Source organism: Vanessa cardui, chromosome 14, assembly GCF_905220365.1.
Source record: "Vanessa cardui chromosome 14, ilVanCard2.1, whole genome shotgun sequence".
Classification (NCBI taxonomy): Eukaryota; Metazoa; Arthropoda; class Insecta; order Lepidoptera; family Nymphalidae; genus Vanessa; species Vanessa cardui.
The window spans coordinates 6,536,062-6,552,003 of record NC_061136.1 but is presented as its reverse complement, the minus strand read 5'-3'; the positions used below and the strand labels follow the sequence as shown (position 1 = coordinate 6,552,003).

The following is a 15,942-nucleotide window of genomic DNA, read 5'->3' as shown; positions in this document are numbered from 1 at the left end:
GCAAAGTTTTGCTATGCTTCAGCGCTAGCAATCTGTCACGATTTTGTATTCGCATCAATTGTTGAAACTGGGATATTTCTCTTAAATAAGAGAAAAAAAACGACATTTGAAAAGAAATAAAATATACGTAATTTTTAATCTTTGCAAAAAATACTGATAGAATCTATAAAACTAAGAAAAGATTTTATCCAATATCATATTATTTTAAATACAAATAAAATTATTTAAATGAAAATTAGTATTTTGAAAAAAAGCGCACTTCTATTAGATTAACGAATTATGAGTTGGAATTAATATTCGCGTAACATTAAAAAGAACAAACAAAAACTTTGCTAAATAGTCTATATTTGGTTATAAACGTTTCTATTGAATTATATCTAACTTGACGCAAATATAAACAACTTCATTCGGTAATTTTCGTCGACAGCCGAGCGTGTCCGAATATCTTTATTTTGTTCGACGAAACGACAGTCACGTAGCGGTTCAGTCGCGTCGTAGCCACCGTAGCGTTTAAACGTCTACGTAAATTCTACGGAGAATTATCGTATCGTTCAATACCGAAAGTCTATTTCGATGTTTAATATTTATTTATAAGAAGTAAAGTGTGTAAGACATTATAATAAGTGCTAGTTTAGTATCTATGGATATATTATCGTCAAGGTAAGTTTAAAATAAGATTGTATTTTGATATTACAAATATTGTTGTCGAGTTATAAAACTTAATTTGAAATGAAATTGAATGACGTCATAGGTTTTCTTGTTAGTTGGAAACGAGTGCATATAAAGTTGACGACATCATTAAAACAAGATATTGTACAAAAGATTACACGGTGACTATTAACGTAGTACTTGAGTTTTATTCAAATAAAATGCGTCACTTGTCTGAACTATATATAACATTCAATCTATTTAAAGGTATTGAAATATCAAACACAGATATAATACCGTCTGTTTAACATTGGTTCATTTCTATTGTAAGAGCAAATGAGTTAATTAATTAATTTCAATGGCGATGAAGTCGGCCTTTTACAGTAAGATTATTGTACTCGAATTAATGGCAATTAGAATATTACAAGCAGTATAGGAACTATTTAACAATAACTTAATGATTATTTCAAATGTTTGGCGTAAATTGTAATACATTAAAAAATAATTCTGTATATTTTGTTTTGAATTTAAAAAACGATATAATCGTCACTGTTCCGTATTAACATCATACCCTCTTATTTTATTTAACACATTTGTCTCATGAGTTTGTTTATATAGGCGTTCATTTACGTAGGTATTTTTGAGTAAACCTTAAAATTCTTCTACAAAAGAATTTCTATACATCGTAAAACAAGATTTTCAAGGACAGTACACTCTACACAATAGATAGCTATGGTTATGCCGTCTGCTAAAACCTCCTATAATCAAATGTTCCAGAAAATGATAACAGAGGATTTAAACAATGCCCAAACTGAATTATATTCTAATTTATATTATTACAGTCAAGCTAATTTTTTTTTCTCGTGGATCTTAGATTTTATAACACTTAAGTTACGACTCGAGTAGTTTTAAATATTCAGTACCAGTAATTCTGGAATGACCTTCCTGCGCCTCTGCGGAGGAAAGTGTCTGCCTTTACATGTCGAAAAATAACATCTGCATCTATTAACATTAAAATTACTTTTATAAGAGTTTGTTTGCATATATATTGTTCCCTTTGTTTTTATTATTGCATTTTTTATTGTTTTATTATATAACGATACCAAATACCTTTTTCCCGAACATGTAACATAAACTCAGGCTTTAAGGAAAACATTAATAATAATAAGAAGAAACCGGAGACGGTTATTTAAATAATAAAGATAAAATTAAATTACCTTTATTATATTATGCACATATATTTTATTATTGAAAAAACTTACCGAATGAAGCTTTGATCATTTTAATGTTTAAAGTAGATACAAAAAGTAGCCTACATATTTCCTTGGGATCGAAACTCACTTACAATCATCAAATTTTCCTCAGCGGTTTGGCCTTGAAAGCATAACCGACCGAGAGAGAGTTAATTCGCATTTATATACTAGTGATTATATTTTGATTAATCTCTTCGGTGATTTAAATATCTTAAAAGGGAACCATTTTATTTAATCCACTTATATTGTATGTATTCAGTGTAAAATATCAAAGCACACATAAAAAGTTATTTGGATAATCAAACGCAGGGGTTGGGGTATTGTCCTGAATGGACTCGAATTACATAGCATTAGGGTTCCGTAATTAATTACACTTCTGTTGCCGATGGGGGCGAGTTATTGTTGCTGATACGATCTATTGTTCGTATTTATTTAATTTAAAAAAGTGTTATCTCACAAATCTGTTGTTAATTTAATGTTATTAAATTAATTTGTGTCCAGAACTTATGTTCTGGAAACAATTATACAAATTTTTCTTTATATTTATAAAACCTGTTACTATGTTTTTAATAAAAGAAGGCAATTAGTCCATACAAAGCTGTAATATAATAAATCTTATAGAGAATTTTATCAAATATAACATTGTATATTAAAATGAATTGACTCTACGTTTAGTTTAGTGATTTTTTAAATATTATATTAATAGTTTTAGTAAACCATCATTCTCTATGAACGAATATGATGAATGAATGTTGTTGCAAAAATATTTTATTTATGAATGGTAACTTAGAAAAGAATGTAACAAGACCCCGTAGAGTGTATCGATTTGGTTATTTGCATTACAAAAGCCCTCGTGTAGGGGAGCATTAATTTCGGCCGTCGGGTGCACGTGACATTAGGGCGCATCTGTTTTGCACCTACTGCAAATATCCACTGATTGTTTGTACTGTCATTAAGAATCACCCTCATATTGTACGCCGTCATGGTGAAAATATATTTATAATTACAGAATACGAGTGGGGATTATTTTTACATACATATATGTTTTCTCGTATGATATTTCATTTATGTATCAAACTAACTAATTAATTTCTAATTTTAAGACTCTACTTAATTTAATAAAAGTTATACTAATTAATTCTTATTCTCAATATTATCAAACGACACGGTTAAATAAAAATCTTTAAAAACATTTATTGAAATAATGTAGAATATAAAACATTCATTAAAAAATACTCGTAGTATTATTTTAAGACAATAGTGACCCAACCTTCCACAAATAAAAGTCAGGTGCGACTGACAGCACTAAAATCTGTTAGTACTTGATAGGTTGACTGGGTACATCAAACTTTTTCTCGGCGGTAGGAGTGTGAGCCCATCTGTCTGGGTTTCACCCACACATCAATTATTCTACCGCCAAACATCAATATTCTATGTATTTCGGTTTGAAGGGTGAGTGGGCCAGTGTAATTATAGACGTAATAACATCTGTTGGCGTCGATGTAAGGAATGATTAATACTCCCTACAATGATCGTGGACTAAGAGTACTAAGAGAGTTGCAATAAGATGATCGTTTTATTTTGTTCATCAGCTTTCAGAGCATAAATACTATTGATAGTTACATTTCGTTGAATATAAAGTGTAAACTTATTGTGTAATTTATTCAATGTTAGAGGGTGGTTCTCGCGTACATTTGTTTAAAATAACCATTTATTATTTATTTAGTGCCATTGTAATTACATTCGCGTCGTTAAGTTTTAATATTCTCGAGCAGTTATTTCCAATTGCGTAATAAAACAGGCAGCTGTGTAAATAAATAAATTATGAGTCCCTCGACAGGAGCCGAGTTGAAGATTTCAAATTTAATTCCAGAAATGTATTTGAATTTTATTTTGTTCGTGAATTTCATATGAGTGAAATACTTCAGTTTTCACGTGAAAGCCTTTTACCGTGTTAAATAAAGACCGGGCGCCAAAAAGCGTACGTGCCAATCACGCGTATGCGAGAGCTTTACTTTTTCATAAAATGTTATAGAGAACGGAATTAAATAAAAATCTTTATTACCTTCGTGACTGCCTGTCGAGATATTTATATATGTACATACATACATACATTTAAGAACTCATCAATTTAATAGATTAATAAAAGAGTTTGATTTCTTTTAACAACAAAATACACTAAAATTTTTATTAGTTTGTTTTCCTTCCTTCGTTCTGATTTAGCTATTAAATTATGTTCCTCAATATATTCTCCATCGGTAAATAAAAATAAGCATAATATAAATTATTTTGTGAAACTTATATAATTATATTACTTGTCTTAAAACTATTTTTTTTTTCAATTAAAATGGTTAAAATTATCTGTTCTAAATTTGAAATTGATTGAACGTTGAAGGTGATTTTTTTTCACCCGGCTTTCATCCGTTGACATATACATAACATCATTAACGTGAAAGATCACGACAGTAATGTGAGTACTAAGAGAAATCGATTTACACCTTTAAAAATAATCTAGCTTTGAGTAAACATTACATATATTTTCGATACAAGAACAAAAGTTAACACATGTATACGCAACAAAGAGTCTGAAAATAAATCTTTAGTTCTTATAACAACATATGTCTCACTTAAATTGCACATTAAATATTTTATATAAATAATATTTATTTTTAACTAAAAATTAATTGAATAACTTCGTCAGAAAATCGCAACTGAGATTTCCGACGAGATAAGAGAATGCGTTTCATAACTTTTCCAAGATCGTGCGGGGTAATTGCAAAAGTTTAATTATTACCATTAAATAAGACATCGCTACTTTCTCGCCTTTTATATAAAAGAATGAGAAACTTTATTAATATTACTTCTGTACAACCACAAATATTTACAACAATATATTTACTTTCTATATAGACATAATATTTTCACACACACACACAAACAAACATTCATTGTCACTCACACTCACAAACAAGCATTGGCAATTATAGCTCATATTGAGTTCTAATTTTGAATTTTTTATTGCGTCAAGAAATTATCCGAAATCACCAAGAGTTGGGAAGTTGGGAAATATTACCGTTCTCGGGAAGCGCGTAAAGCTGGTGCTCTAATCTCTCCCCTTTCTTGTCGGCTTAAGGTGTCGTCGGACTATCAGAAGTGATAAAGAGATACAGGACAGATTTGTTTCTATCGTAATTATATGACATATTTAATAAAACTCACACACAATCAAATAAAAACAAAATGTCGTTAAGCACTACTATGTACCAAAGAGACGATAGCAAAGTAAAGTAACAGCCTGTTTGGAACATATTCCACCACGCTGTTCCAATGCGGGTTGATGGAATACACATTTGGCAGAATATCTATGAAATTAGACACATGCAGTTTTCCTCACAATGTTTTCCTTCACCACCAAGCACGAAATGAATTATAAACACAAATGAAGCACATATATATAGTGGTGCTTGCCTGGGTTTGAACCCGCAATCGTCGGTTAATATTCACGCGTTCCAACCACTGGGCCACTCAGCTCTCAACTCATAACAAAATGACATCTATCTTTCATAATATATTTGTTGTAATTGACATACTAACAAAAATGACAATTAATATCTTTAGGTAAAATTAACGTAAATATCATACCCAATATTTTTTTTAAATCTACCCCAATTTCCATTAATTACAATTAAAAATTATATATATTTATATAATGTTGCTTGTATCATTGTGTCTTTGGTGTATGGCAATTAAATACCAATTTAATACGAAGTATTCGAAATTATGGTATCGTAAGTAGATAATAATTAGGTATAAATGGGTACAGTTGACGTAATATTGATTTATTTATAGCGTATACAATTTATCTCTAAGGAAAAATTAATATTACAGAGATATATTTTAATACAAAGTATTTTCTGGCTATATGTTTAATGGCTTCCTGGGACAGTTTGAAAGGATAATCAAAATAATATGTTTTTATAAGGGAAATGGGTCACCTCATTGTACGTGATCACCTTAGCCCATAGGCATAGAGGCCTTAAGAAATATTAACCATTACTTATATCGCCTTCATACGAAAATCTTTTACAATAATACATTATGTCCTTTGTGTATTTACACTATAATATTTTAAGTCGGTATATAAAAGTAATAAAACTTGGTATTTTTGTTGATGATTGTATAGTATAATACGGTAATCCTCGATTACCTAAGTTGACACAAATCCCGGCCACCGAGTAAAATATACGAACGTAGATTATTCAGAAATTGATAATTACTTTATACGATTTCCATAATAACATGTATGTACAATAAGTCTTAACTTGTACGCAAAAGTATGCCTAATGCTTTCTTACAGAACGATTCCCAATTTCAAATCAAATTTAACTCGTGTTGTTTGTCGGGTCAGAGGAGTTATGTCTTGATAATTCAACGAAACTAATTTTCATTACGGACAGTTCCAATTAGCAGCAAATTGCAGTACGCTCCTGTTAAGTGGATATGCAGTACGTGATTGTGAAGCCGTAAACCTTATTGTATTACCTCTGGCATTATGTTCTCCTGGTACGAAGAAGACTTAATGAGCTTAAGGAAATTTCGCAAAGTGTGTTTATTAGGGTTTTGAACTATTTCAGTGCAATTTTACTAATCTTATTTTGTGTACACGGTAAGTAGATCTGTGTTAAACCGTTTTTCTGTAGGCATATAGGCGTACAGTATTGTTACATAATGTCGTTCTGTTATAATTATAATTCTAACAAATTAAAATCCGACTGACCTGAGACCTTAAATTAGGCCTCGTTTACCGTGTAAACTCATTTGAACTGAATAATTAATTACAATTTTTTTAACGATTACTGAACTTATCCAAATGACCCTCGAAAAGCATGAATATAAACATTTGTAATATTCTATTACACTCATACAACTTAGATGTTTAAAGGCCGTTTTTTATATTCAAACATCAAAATTCTAACAACATTTATTCCCAGTTTCATCCCTTTAGGTGATGATATTCGAAAAGCATTGCCGTATTTTCTCCCTTAAGACATGAAGTTAAAAAATACCTCCTTAGGGCCCGTGTAAAGAAATCCTGTACAAAATTGCAACTTGTCAGGGCAAATGGCGTTTATATGTAAGTTAGTCATTTCAAAATGTTATAAAATAGATTCTGAGAATAACTCATTTTCTATTGTATTGAATTCAAATAATTTCAATTGACGTTGACATCGATATAACACAATACACGTAGCTACAATGCTTTCGCTAAAATATATTTGAAATTCCTCGGTTTACGAATATTTTCGCTTTATTGGATACTGTGTTTTATAAAAAAAAATACCAATTCGTTGAATTGATTTTTAATTGGAACGAAACTTCGTGAAATATGCGTGTTGCATTGCTTACATAGTTTGATTTGTTTTTTTTATTTCACTATGTTTTCAACTATTGCATTGATTTTCTAAATATCAAATACTAGCATAGAACATATCAATAATTGATTTCATGGGCTGAAATATTGTCATTCGTACGTAGTGTTAATACATTTTACTGTTCCGTCCTTGTATTTTTAAAATAACTGGTCACTAACAGATTATATTTTTAAATAATGAGCTTTATTTACAATTATGTCACAGAGTACAGTATATGTATCCATTTTTTTAATATTACTTGTATATCGTATGTTAAAGATGTGACATTTTCTCCGTCTACCGTTTCTCAGTTTTATCAAAATGATATGATTTGGTTTTCTTGCATATAGTTAAAAAACCTCTTTACTTATACAATATAAAATAAACTAGAGAATAAATATATTTAGAGAGTTTATACTATAGATAATATATATTTATTGTGTGGATGCTATATTATGTGTATGCCTGTATTTTCTTTTATTGTTTTAATTAAATTCAAGTCAAGGCGATAGGAATATCGCCTACATGGTTTTTTATTTGTGCAGGCATTATGTCTGCCTTTTGTCCCATTTAATATATTGTGGTCAATAAAGTAATGTATAAAAAAATATGTACAAAAATATAAAGGCCTTATCAATTTTTTATTTACAAAAATCATAATATGAAATTGAATAACGTCAAACATTCTGATCACGGGGAATATAAAACACATAAATCATTGCTTTAAAAATTATCACTCCCAATAACAATAAAATATCCGCGAGTTGAAAATAAATTCGCGGCAAATCCTACTGCAGTAAAAAATATTTTACCAATCTGTTTCCAATACATCTAGCTTCTACCGGCAGCTGTCATTGACATGCATTTTTCCTTCATTTAGCTGACGTTATAAAATATTATTTTTAACTTTTTATGGAGTATGATAGGATAGATCAAAGCAATATAGCTGCTGCACTTGCAAGTACACATGGCTTAATATAATATATTAATAGGAATATTTTCTATACGGCATAAAAATACACTAAGATGTTATAAAAATATTTTCTCTTTCTTTCTATTATTTTGTTCATAAATTGGAGATACGCAAAGAGTTTGACTGAATTAATAGTTTTGATTTATTACTTTATTATTTTATCGTAAGTGGTCAGATTATTATTGTCATATATTTGTTATTTGTTTACAATCATAAACCCTTAAAAATGTTTACTACAATGTCGCGGAGTGAATGGTAATCAATTTATTATCAAAGAGATTATGGATTGCTATATAAAATTTCAATCAGGGTAGGATAATCCGATCAGGAAAAGACTGACTGTACAGTGTACACCATCCACACGGGTTATGGAATCCAGAATCTACACCCAACTAACAACTAAAATACAAATTCCGAGTCAATGAAAATATATGCGATCTATGATTTCTAAGTAGATTTATATAATATTGACATTGTATAGGAATACTTCTGAAAAAACATTATGACTTTGAAAACAAACTAAAATAACATGAATTAAAGGTAATACAGATACTCGACTGGAGACAGATAACATATCATTGGTAGAGAAAAAAAAAAGTTTATTACTTTGACATATTAGCTCCTCTTCTCTTCCATACGCATTAGCTACCACTGATAAATACCGTAAATGACAGTACGTTTTAGATCGATTCATATCTTAAGTATATTTGTAAAATGTTATAAACTATTGATTCAATATTTTTTACAGAGAAAAAAAAGTATTTTAATTAAAATACCAATTAAATTATCTTTAGTTTACTACTCAAGTCAGATAAAGCTCCTGAACCAAAAATATTACTATTTTTTCAATTAATTTCATTAATATTATTTTCATTAATTCGCGAACACGATCGCTGCTCAGTCGCAAGAACGGTTCAATGGATTCTATTAAACTGTTCCGTACAACATAACATGGCGCAATAACCTTTTTATTATTCATAAAGAATTAATTACTTAAAATTAATTTAAGATACACTGTTATTCAATTACTTTCGGGCTTATACAATTTTAAAATGAAGTATCTATATGTATTATACTATGTTGCTCAGTAGCTATAACAAAACAAAAACGAATCATGCGGGTATATAAAAAAGAAATTAACGTTCGAAAATAAATGTACTTTTACATAAATAACTTTTTACACGAATCACGCTCTTATTATAATGAACGCGTTCATAATAAAAGTGTTTGTAATGCAGAAGTAATTCATTTTAGTACGTCAGTCGCATATGCTACTCTTATCGGTTATACGGATTAACAGAAAAATATTCAATTTGCAATTTTATACGACTTTAAAATTCATAATCGGAAAATTAGTGTAAAGAATAACAACACTATAACGATCGAGCAAGCCGAAATTATATAGTACTTAATTATTTTTTTGTACGCTATATCTGTAAAATATTGCAAATATGTATTAGTAGTGTAAATAATTTTAAATGAAATGTCGTTGAATACCTTACGTGGTATATATTTAATATGATAAAAAGTTTAACTGTGAAGTATCTCATGGATTTTTCTCAGTATAATTAATTTCCGAATCGGTGGTAGCTTTAAATTGAATTAATAATATGATATGACGAATAAAAATTGTTTGTAGAGATATATTTATTATTATAAATATTGAGTATAAAAAAAATTATAAACTAAGAATTTTATGTGAAATATTTGATTCATTCTTATATTCGCTTATCCTAGACAGTGAAATAATAGGACATTAAATCACGTTGCTATCTACGAAACAGTTCCACTGTCTTGGTTGTCAGACTGTCTGCCGCAATGTACTAGTAACTGTCACTACTATCGTCTTGAATGGGATGTAATAGCTTTGTAAACTACATTCAACGAATTATTTTAATCCAAACACACCTTATGTAATTTTACTGTAAATATACAGACGTATCTATAATTAACTTAAAATTATCTCTGTTCATCTTCATAGTTTAAGTAAATTTTATAATTTTTTTTATTCACGTTCAAAACTTTACTTATATATTTTTTTAATTATTTAAGCCCAAAATATTGTATGATATATTACTTTACACCCAAAATCCTAAATTAATTACTTCAGCATTTAAACATAGTGCATTACAACAATAGAACTATACACAACAACATTCGATTTTTAAAGCAAGTTAGGATTAAACTAATATTGACGTAGTTTTATGTTTGTTGAATAGCAGCAATATATTTAACAACCAGAGCAATTTAAAACGCGATTTTTATTCGCGATTGCTTGTAAACTGCGAATGGTGGATTCAATTCCATTGTTGGCAATGCCAAACAAACAAATTCAGCTGCGCACTGAAATCTACGGTTCAGCGAAAACTTGTCTGGATAAAAAAAACACGATTAAATTTATGGGTTTTGACAGATTTTTTTAAGATCTAATTTAAATATTTGAACTAGAGTAATACAATAATGTCTAGTATGTTTTGTATAGCACACACTTTTTCTATAACGTGAAATCTTGTTACAGTAGATGAAGATGAGAACGGTTGCTGATTCGTGTGTGGAATTGGCTCATATAAAAATAATTTAAGCAAAGAAGAACAAATGTAATACGAAACGATGGATTGCAAACTGATACACGTGCTAATAGTAGCACTCGCAGCACATGTAATTAATGGGAGAGTGATGTGTCCAAGTCACCCTAACTGCGTTTGCGGCGGCACGTTCGCTGTTGAACTCAATTGCAACATCGATGGTAAGTGCACTTAAACGCTTCCAGTTCCAACTGAAGCTATCGAATCACTAGGAGCCTAATGTCTTAAAGTATTGATTGGACAACTTCTCCCGCATTTAGTCAAACAATTTATTTTTCAGGTCGGACCGTGAAAATAAACCTACTACCGAGTACGTATATTAACATAAAATGCGAAAACGCAACAACTCTAGATTATAGCAAGCTACCAAAATGTGCCAATGAACCGAACACTTTTAAATCAGTCAGTTTTAAAGATTGCCCACTACCAGAAACATCATTTAATGACATATTACGACAAATTGGAGTTTCAAAGACTATGTCACTTATATTTCAAAATGCAAAGAATTTGTCTGGATACTTCAACAGGAAACATTTTACGGGATTAAAAGATTTGACGAAACTTCTTCTATCAGTAAATGGAATCACGCATCTGCCAGATAATCTTTTTATGGATATTAATAATTTAACATGGCTAAACATTCGCTGCAATAATATTAACCTGTCTGAAGAATTATTCAAGCCACTTGAAAGATTAGAAACCTTAGAAATAAGTCATAATCATATGACGAATATGTCCTCGAATCTTTTTTCTCACTTATCCTTGTTGCGAAAGCTGTCTCTGTGGCAAAGTAACGTTACATGGTTCTCTAAAGATTTCTTCACGGGTGTCGATGTGCTTGAAGAATTAGATTTAAGTTCCAACGGACTTAACGAACTACCGATGACAATTTTTAAACCCCTAAGAAAGTTAAAGAAACTGACATTATTTTCCAACAAATTTTCAACTCTGCCACAAAATTTGTTTTCCACCAATGACAAATTAGAAACTGTTATTATTCTTAACAACGACGTAAAGATTAAAACGCTGCCAAAGAATATGTTTGGAAATTTATCAAACCTCAAACAAGTTTATCTTCAACGAAGTGGCGTTGAAATTATACCTTATGATATATTCGTCAATTCTTCGCTTATAACAAATATATCATTAGCATATAATGATATAGCAGTAATCCCGGAATCAACTTTTAACGATCAAATAAACTTGTTAGAACTGGATTTAAGTCACAACAACTTAAGAAGCTTAGAGTCGAAATTGTTCTCGTCGTTAGTACGACTAGAGATATTGAATTTATGTTATAATTCCATCGAAGAAGTTTCGAGGTAAGTTTGGAATGAGTTATTTTTGCAAAAAGATGCAAGGAGGTTTTAATACATATTGATATAATTTGTTATTTTTGTTGCAGTGTAACGTTTTCATCTCTATTAAGCCTGATTTATTTAAATATGGAACATAATAATTTGAAAATAATCTCATCCGATCTATTTAGTAACAATAAACAAAGAATGTCAATAACCTTGGCTTACAATCGACTAGACTTTGAAAATAAAGAATTAAAAAATAATTCATGGGCAGTAACAAGAGCATCACCTTTCGCTCATACTTATAATCTAAGGATGCTTAATTTAAGTCATAATAAATTTAAACATTCATTCGACGACTGGTGGATTAACGGGCACGAAAACTTGGATATCAGCTTTAATTCCATTCAATATCTTTGGGTACGTAATACCAAATTAAAAAATATACTCCAATTTTTTATAAGATAACAATTTAATATACATTATTACTTGACAGGGTAATACGAAGTATTCAATTGAAGATGGAAAATCGAATTACGAAGAAATATTAAAAAAGCCATTAAAAGAAGTTTGGATTTCAAATAATCCCTTAAATTGTAGATGCAGAAACTTTCTTTTCGTTGACTACCTTAAAGATAATTTAAAGTCGAAGGTGAGATAATTTGCTGTTATTACTTTTACACATTAATTACTAATGGATTGAAATATTATATATGTATATAATATTATGATTTGCATTAGAAATAATAATATTGTCTTCATCGTCTAATTACATGTTTTTCATATATGTGGGTTAATTTCCTATCTTATTTAATTGCTAAATTATAAAATATAACTCATCTAAAAAGTGTAATTAATATAAAGTAAATTATTTTGTTTTAGGTTGTAGATGATACATTGATACATTGTCCGATCTGGACTAGGGAAGCATGTTACCTAAGATTTATTATATTTATTTCTGTAGTGACCACATCAGTGTCACTCTCAACTGTCACTCTCATATTGTACTTTATATACAAAAGTCAAATAAATTCTATGATAAAGAGGCGATTCAAATATTTTTCAAGACAAGATAACACCGACCAATATAAGAATATACTTATAAAATATTCTGAAAACGATGAAGAATTCGTTTTAAAGGAGATCTTACCGGAACTTAAAAATCACAAAAACTTCAATGTACAAACGAAACTTGTCAAAAGCAATTCGAAAGATAATTTTATCAAACATTTCACCAATGGATCGAAAGAAAGCGACACTGTTCTTATAATATTTTCCCCAAACTACTTAACGTCAGCTTACAGCCACGTAAACATAAAGAAAATTCGAGGCGAAATGTTGAAAACGAAAAACACGCTTTATGTATTCACCGATATTGGCCCCGAGAATTCGATATATGCTTTCCTAAAAGAGCAACGAGATCAGCGAACAGCTATTTTGTGGAGTGACCCAAATTTCTGGAATGTTCTCATTTCCATGTTATCGAATGGATATAAGAAAAAAGTACGATTCTCCCCGGGAATCGATATACGTTCAAAACTGAATACATCCCTCACTTCATCCAAGAGCAAGTTGGCCTCGAACAGTTCATTTACAAGACTGCCCGACTGGCCGGACGTCTACGCTTCGAGTACATTTGCGCACAGCCAGGTTTAGTTACGTTATCATTTCTAGTGAGGTAAAGACTGACTTCTTCGCTACAATCAATATAAATCTCACATTTCGTAGTTTCAGATCACGATATAATTTTGTTACGATTTAGGTAACTTGTAAAAACGTGTTAAACTAGGATTGTAAAAGTTATTGTGTAAAATTTTTACGAAGATGTATTTAGCGTGTATGGATTCAAGGTCATTGTAATGTATTATTTTTAAAATATGTCTTAATAATAAGGTCAGCATCCCAATTTCCTTAACAATGGTTTAACCTACAGTTCATAATTAACTTCAAAGAAGTGTTACCATTGCGATATAATCAGTATTTAATCCTTAATTTCTATTTCATATGTAAATATATTATGAGAATGTATTATGCAAACACATTTAAGTTTCAAGGAAACTGCATATTGTTAATGAGTTGTAAGCTACAGCTTAAATAAAACAAATACTTTACTTAAGTTGCTCGTTTTATTTTTTACTAAAAAATTTAAACAGTTTGAAAATACAGCCTCACCGTGTAAAAGAGTTTATTTAAAAGAATCCCTAACACTTCAGATTGACAGACTCATTTCACTTAGTAAAAAAGTCAGGAATGGTAAGTTGGTTATTTTAGTCCCTTAAATAACTAGAAGTAATATTTTTACACACGCATTCATATACAACAACAACAGCCTGTAAATTTCCCACTGCTAGGCTAAGGTTTCCTCTCCCTTTTGAGGAGAAGATTTGGAACATATTCGACAATGCTGTTCCAAAGCATGTTTCTATTTCTATGAAATTTGACACATACAGGTTTTCACCGCAGGAAAGAAACCACCGCAGAGATGAATTAGAAACACAAATTAACTACATTAATAATTAGTGGTACTTACCAGGGTTTGAACCAGCAAACCAACCACTGGGCCATCTCGCCTTGCTCGTACATACAGCGTAGGTATTTCTTGCAATCGATTTATCATGTCCATTAATTCAGGGATTCGACTAACATAAACTTTTTCCAATTGACACTCAGTAAAGAGACATGCAATAAAGATATTTCACTGGCCATTATCAACAGATTAATTTAATAGCACTCATTATTTTAATGAATATATCGTGAAATACAAGCGTGAGAATATTCACAGGTGGAAAGCAGTTACGAAGATCAAATGAGGTGACAGGTTTGTAAAATACAATACAAGCGTGGAATAAACAAACATGTTTTTGATACGAATATTTATTCGAACTATTTGTTTATCTGTTGACGTGACGTAAATATCGATTAATTTATCAAATGTTGAATCTAGATTAACGCTTATTCTTATTTTGAATTTAATTTGTACATTTCTCTCTTCTAAATTAAATACTTACGTATACGAACTTTTTGTATACGAACTCGTGTTACTGACCATACAATCTTTTTAATGTGAGATTATATTGTAATAACAATTTTAAATGTGGTTTATTTACAATAAATAGCATATTCTGTTTTTAAATAATTCAAAGGTCGTAGATTCATTATAAACAGTATAAAATCGACAGTTTGAACCAAAGAACTTTTTTCATTAAATAAAACTTAACCACATTTCTCTAAATGAAAACTAAACACGACATAAATCATTCTATACGTTTTTCCAACTTCAATTTAGATTCGGTTATAAATGAGTTTGAGTCCTTTGAGTTTAGAAAATTGTATATAAGCAGTGCCGTGTGAAACCTGACATTGGACAGGGTGGCTGGGGTGGTAAGTCGAAACCGCATTATTTATGTCCCACGCGGAATCCGGCTGCGGCGTATATGCTTACAAACTGGACATACAATGCTGGCTAGTTTTAATATGATTACCACATTTATCATTGTTTATGTTTGCTAAATGTCCAACTGGTCACATATATCACGTGAATTTTTAATGAATTTTATAATTAAGGTTAAATGCGTTATTATAATTTGAAGTAAAAATCTTTTGGGTTTTTTGATACAGTTTTTTTATTACTATGTGCAAGTACTTCTAGGTAAATACCATATATTCATCGCGTATTCTACCGCCAAATAGCAATATTTATTACGACTGTGGTTCGTTTGGTACGGCGAGTGACATAGTATAATAACAAGCCAACCAACGTAATATTAAGGA

At 30.1% G+C, this 15,942-nt stretch overlaps 1 protein-coding gene across 2 annotated transcripts; it reads left to right on the top strand.

The window, feature by feature from the left end:
- Positions 1-501: 501 nt before the first annotated feature.
- LOC124535465 (protein toll-like) lies at positions 502-14,243 on the top strand. 2 transcript variants are annotated; one of them, XM_047111694.1, is made up of 6 exons: positions 502-660; positions 10,807-11,031; positions 11,151-12,192; positions 12,276-12,591; positions 12,668-12,823; positions 13,054-14,243. In XM_047111694.1, exons 2-6 carry the CDS (start codon positions 10,896-10,898, stop codon positions 13,825-13,827), a joined length of 2,424 nt encoding a protein of 807 aa, XP_046967650.1. In that variant the 5' UTR covers positions 502-660; positions 10,807-10,895; the 3' UTR covers positions 13,828-14,243. The 2 variants fall into 2 exon arrangements, with proteins under 2 accessions (XP_046967650.1, XP_046967649.1); XM_047111693.1 differs by having other exon boundaries at positions 10,804-11,031.
- Positions 14,244-15,942: the final 1,699 nt, after the last annotated feature.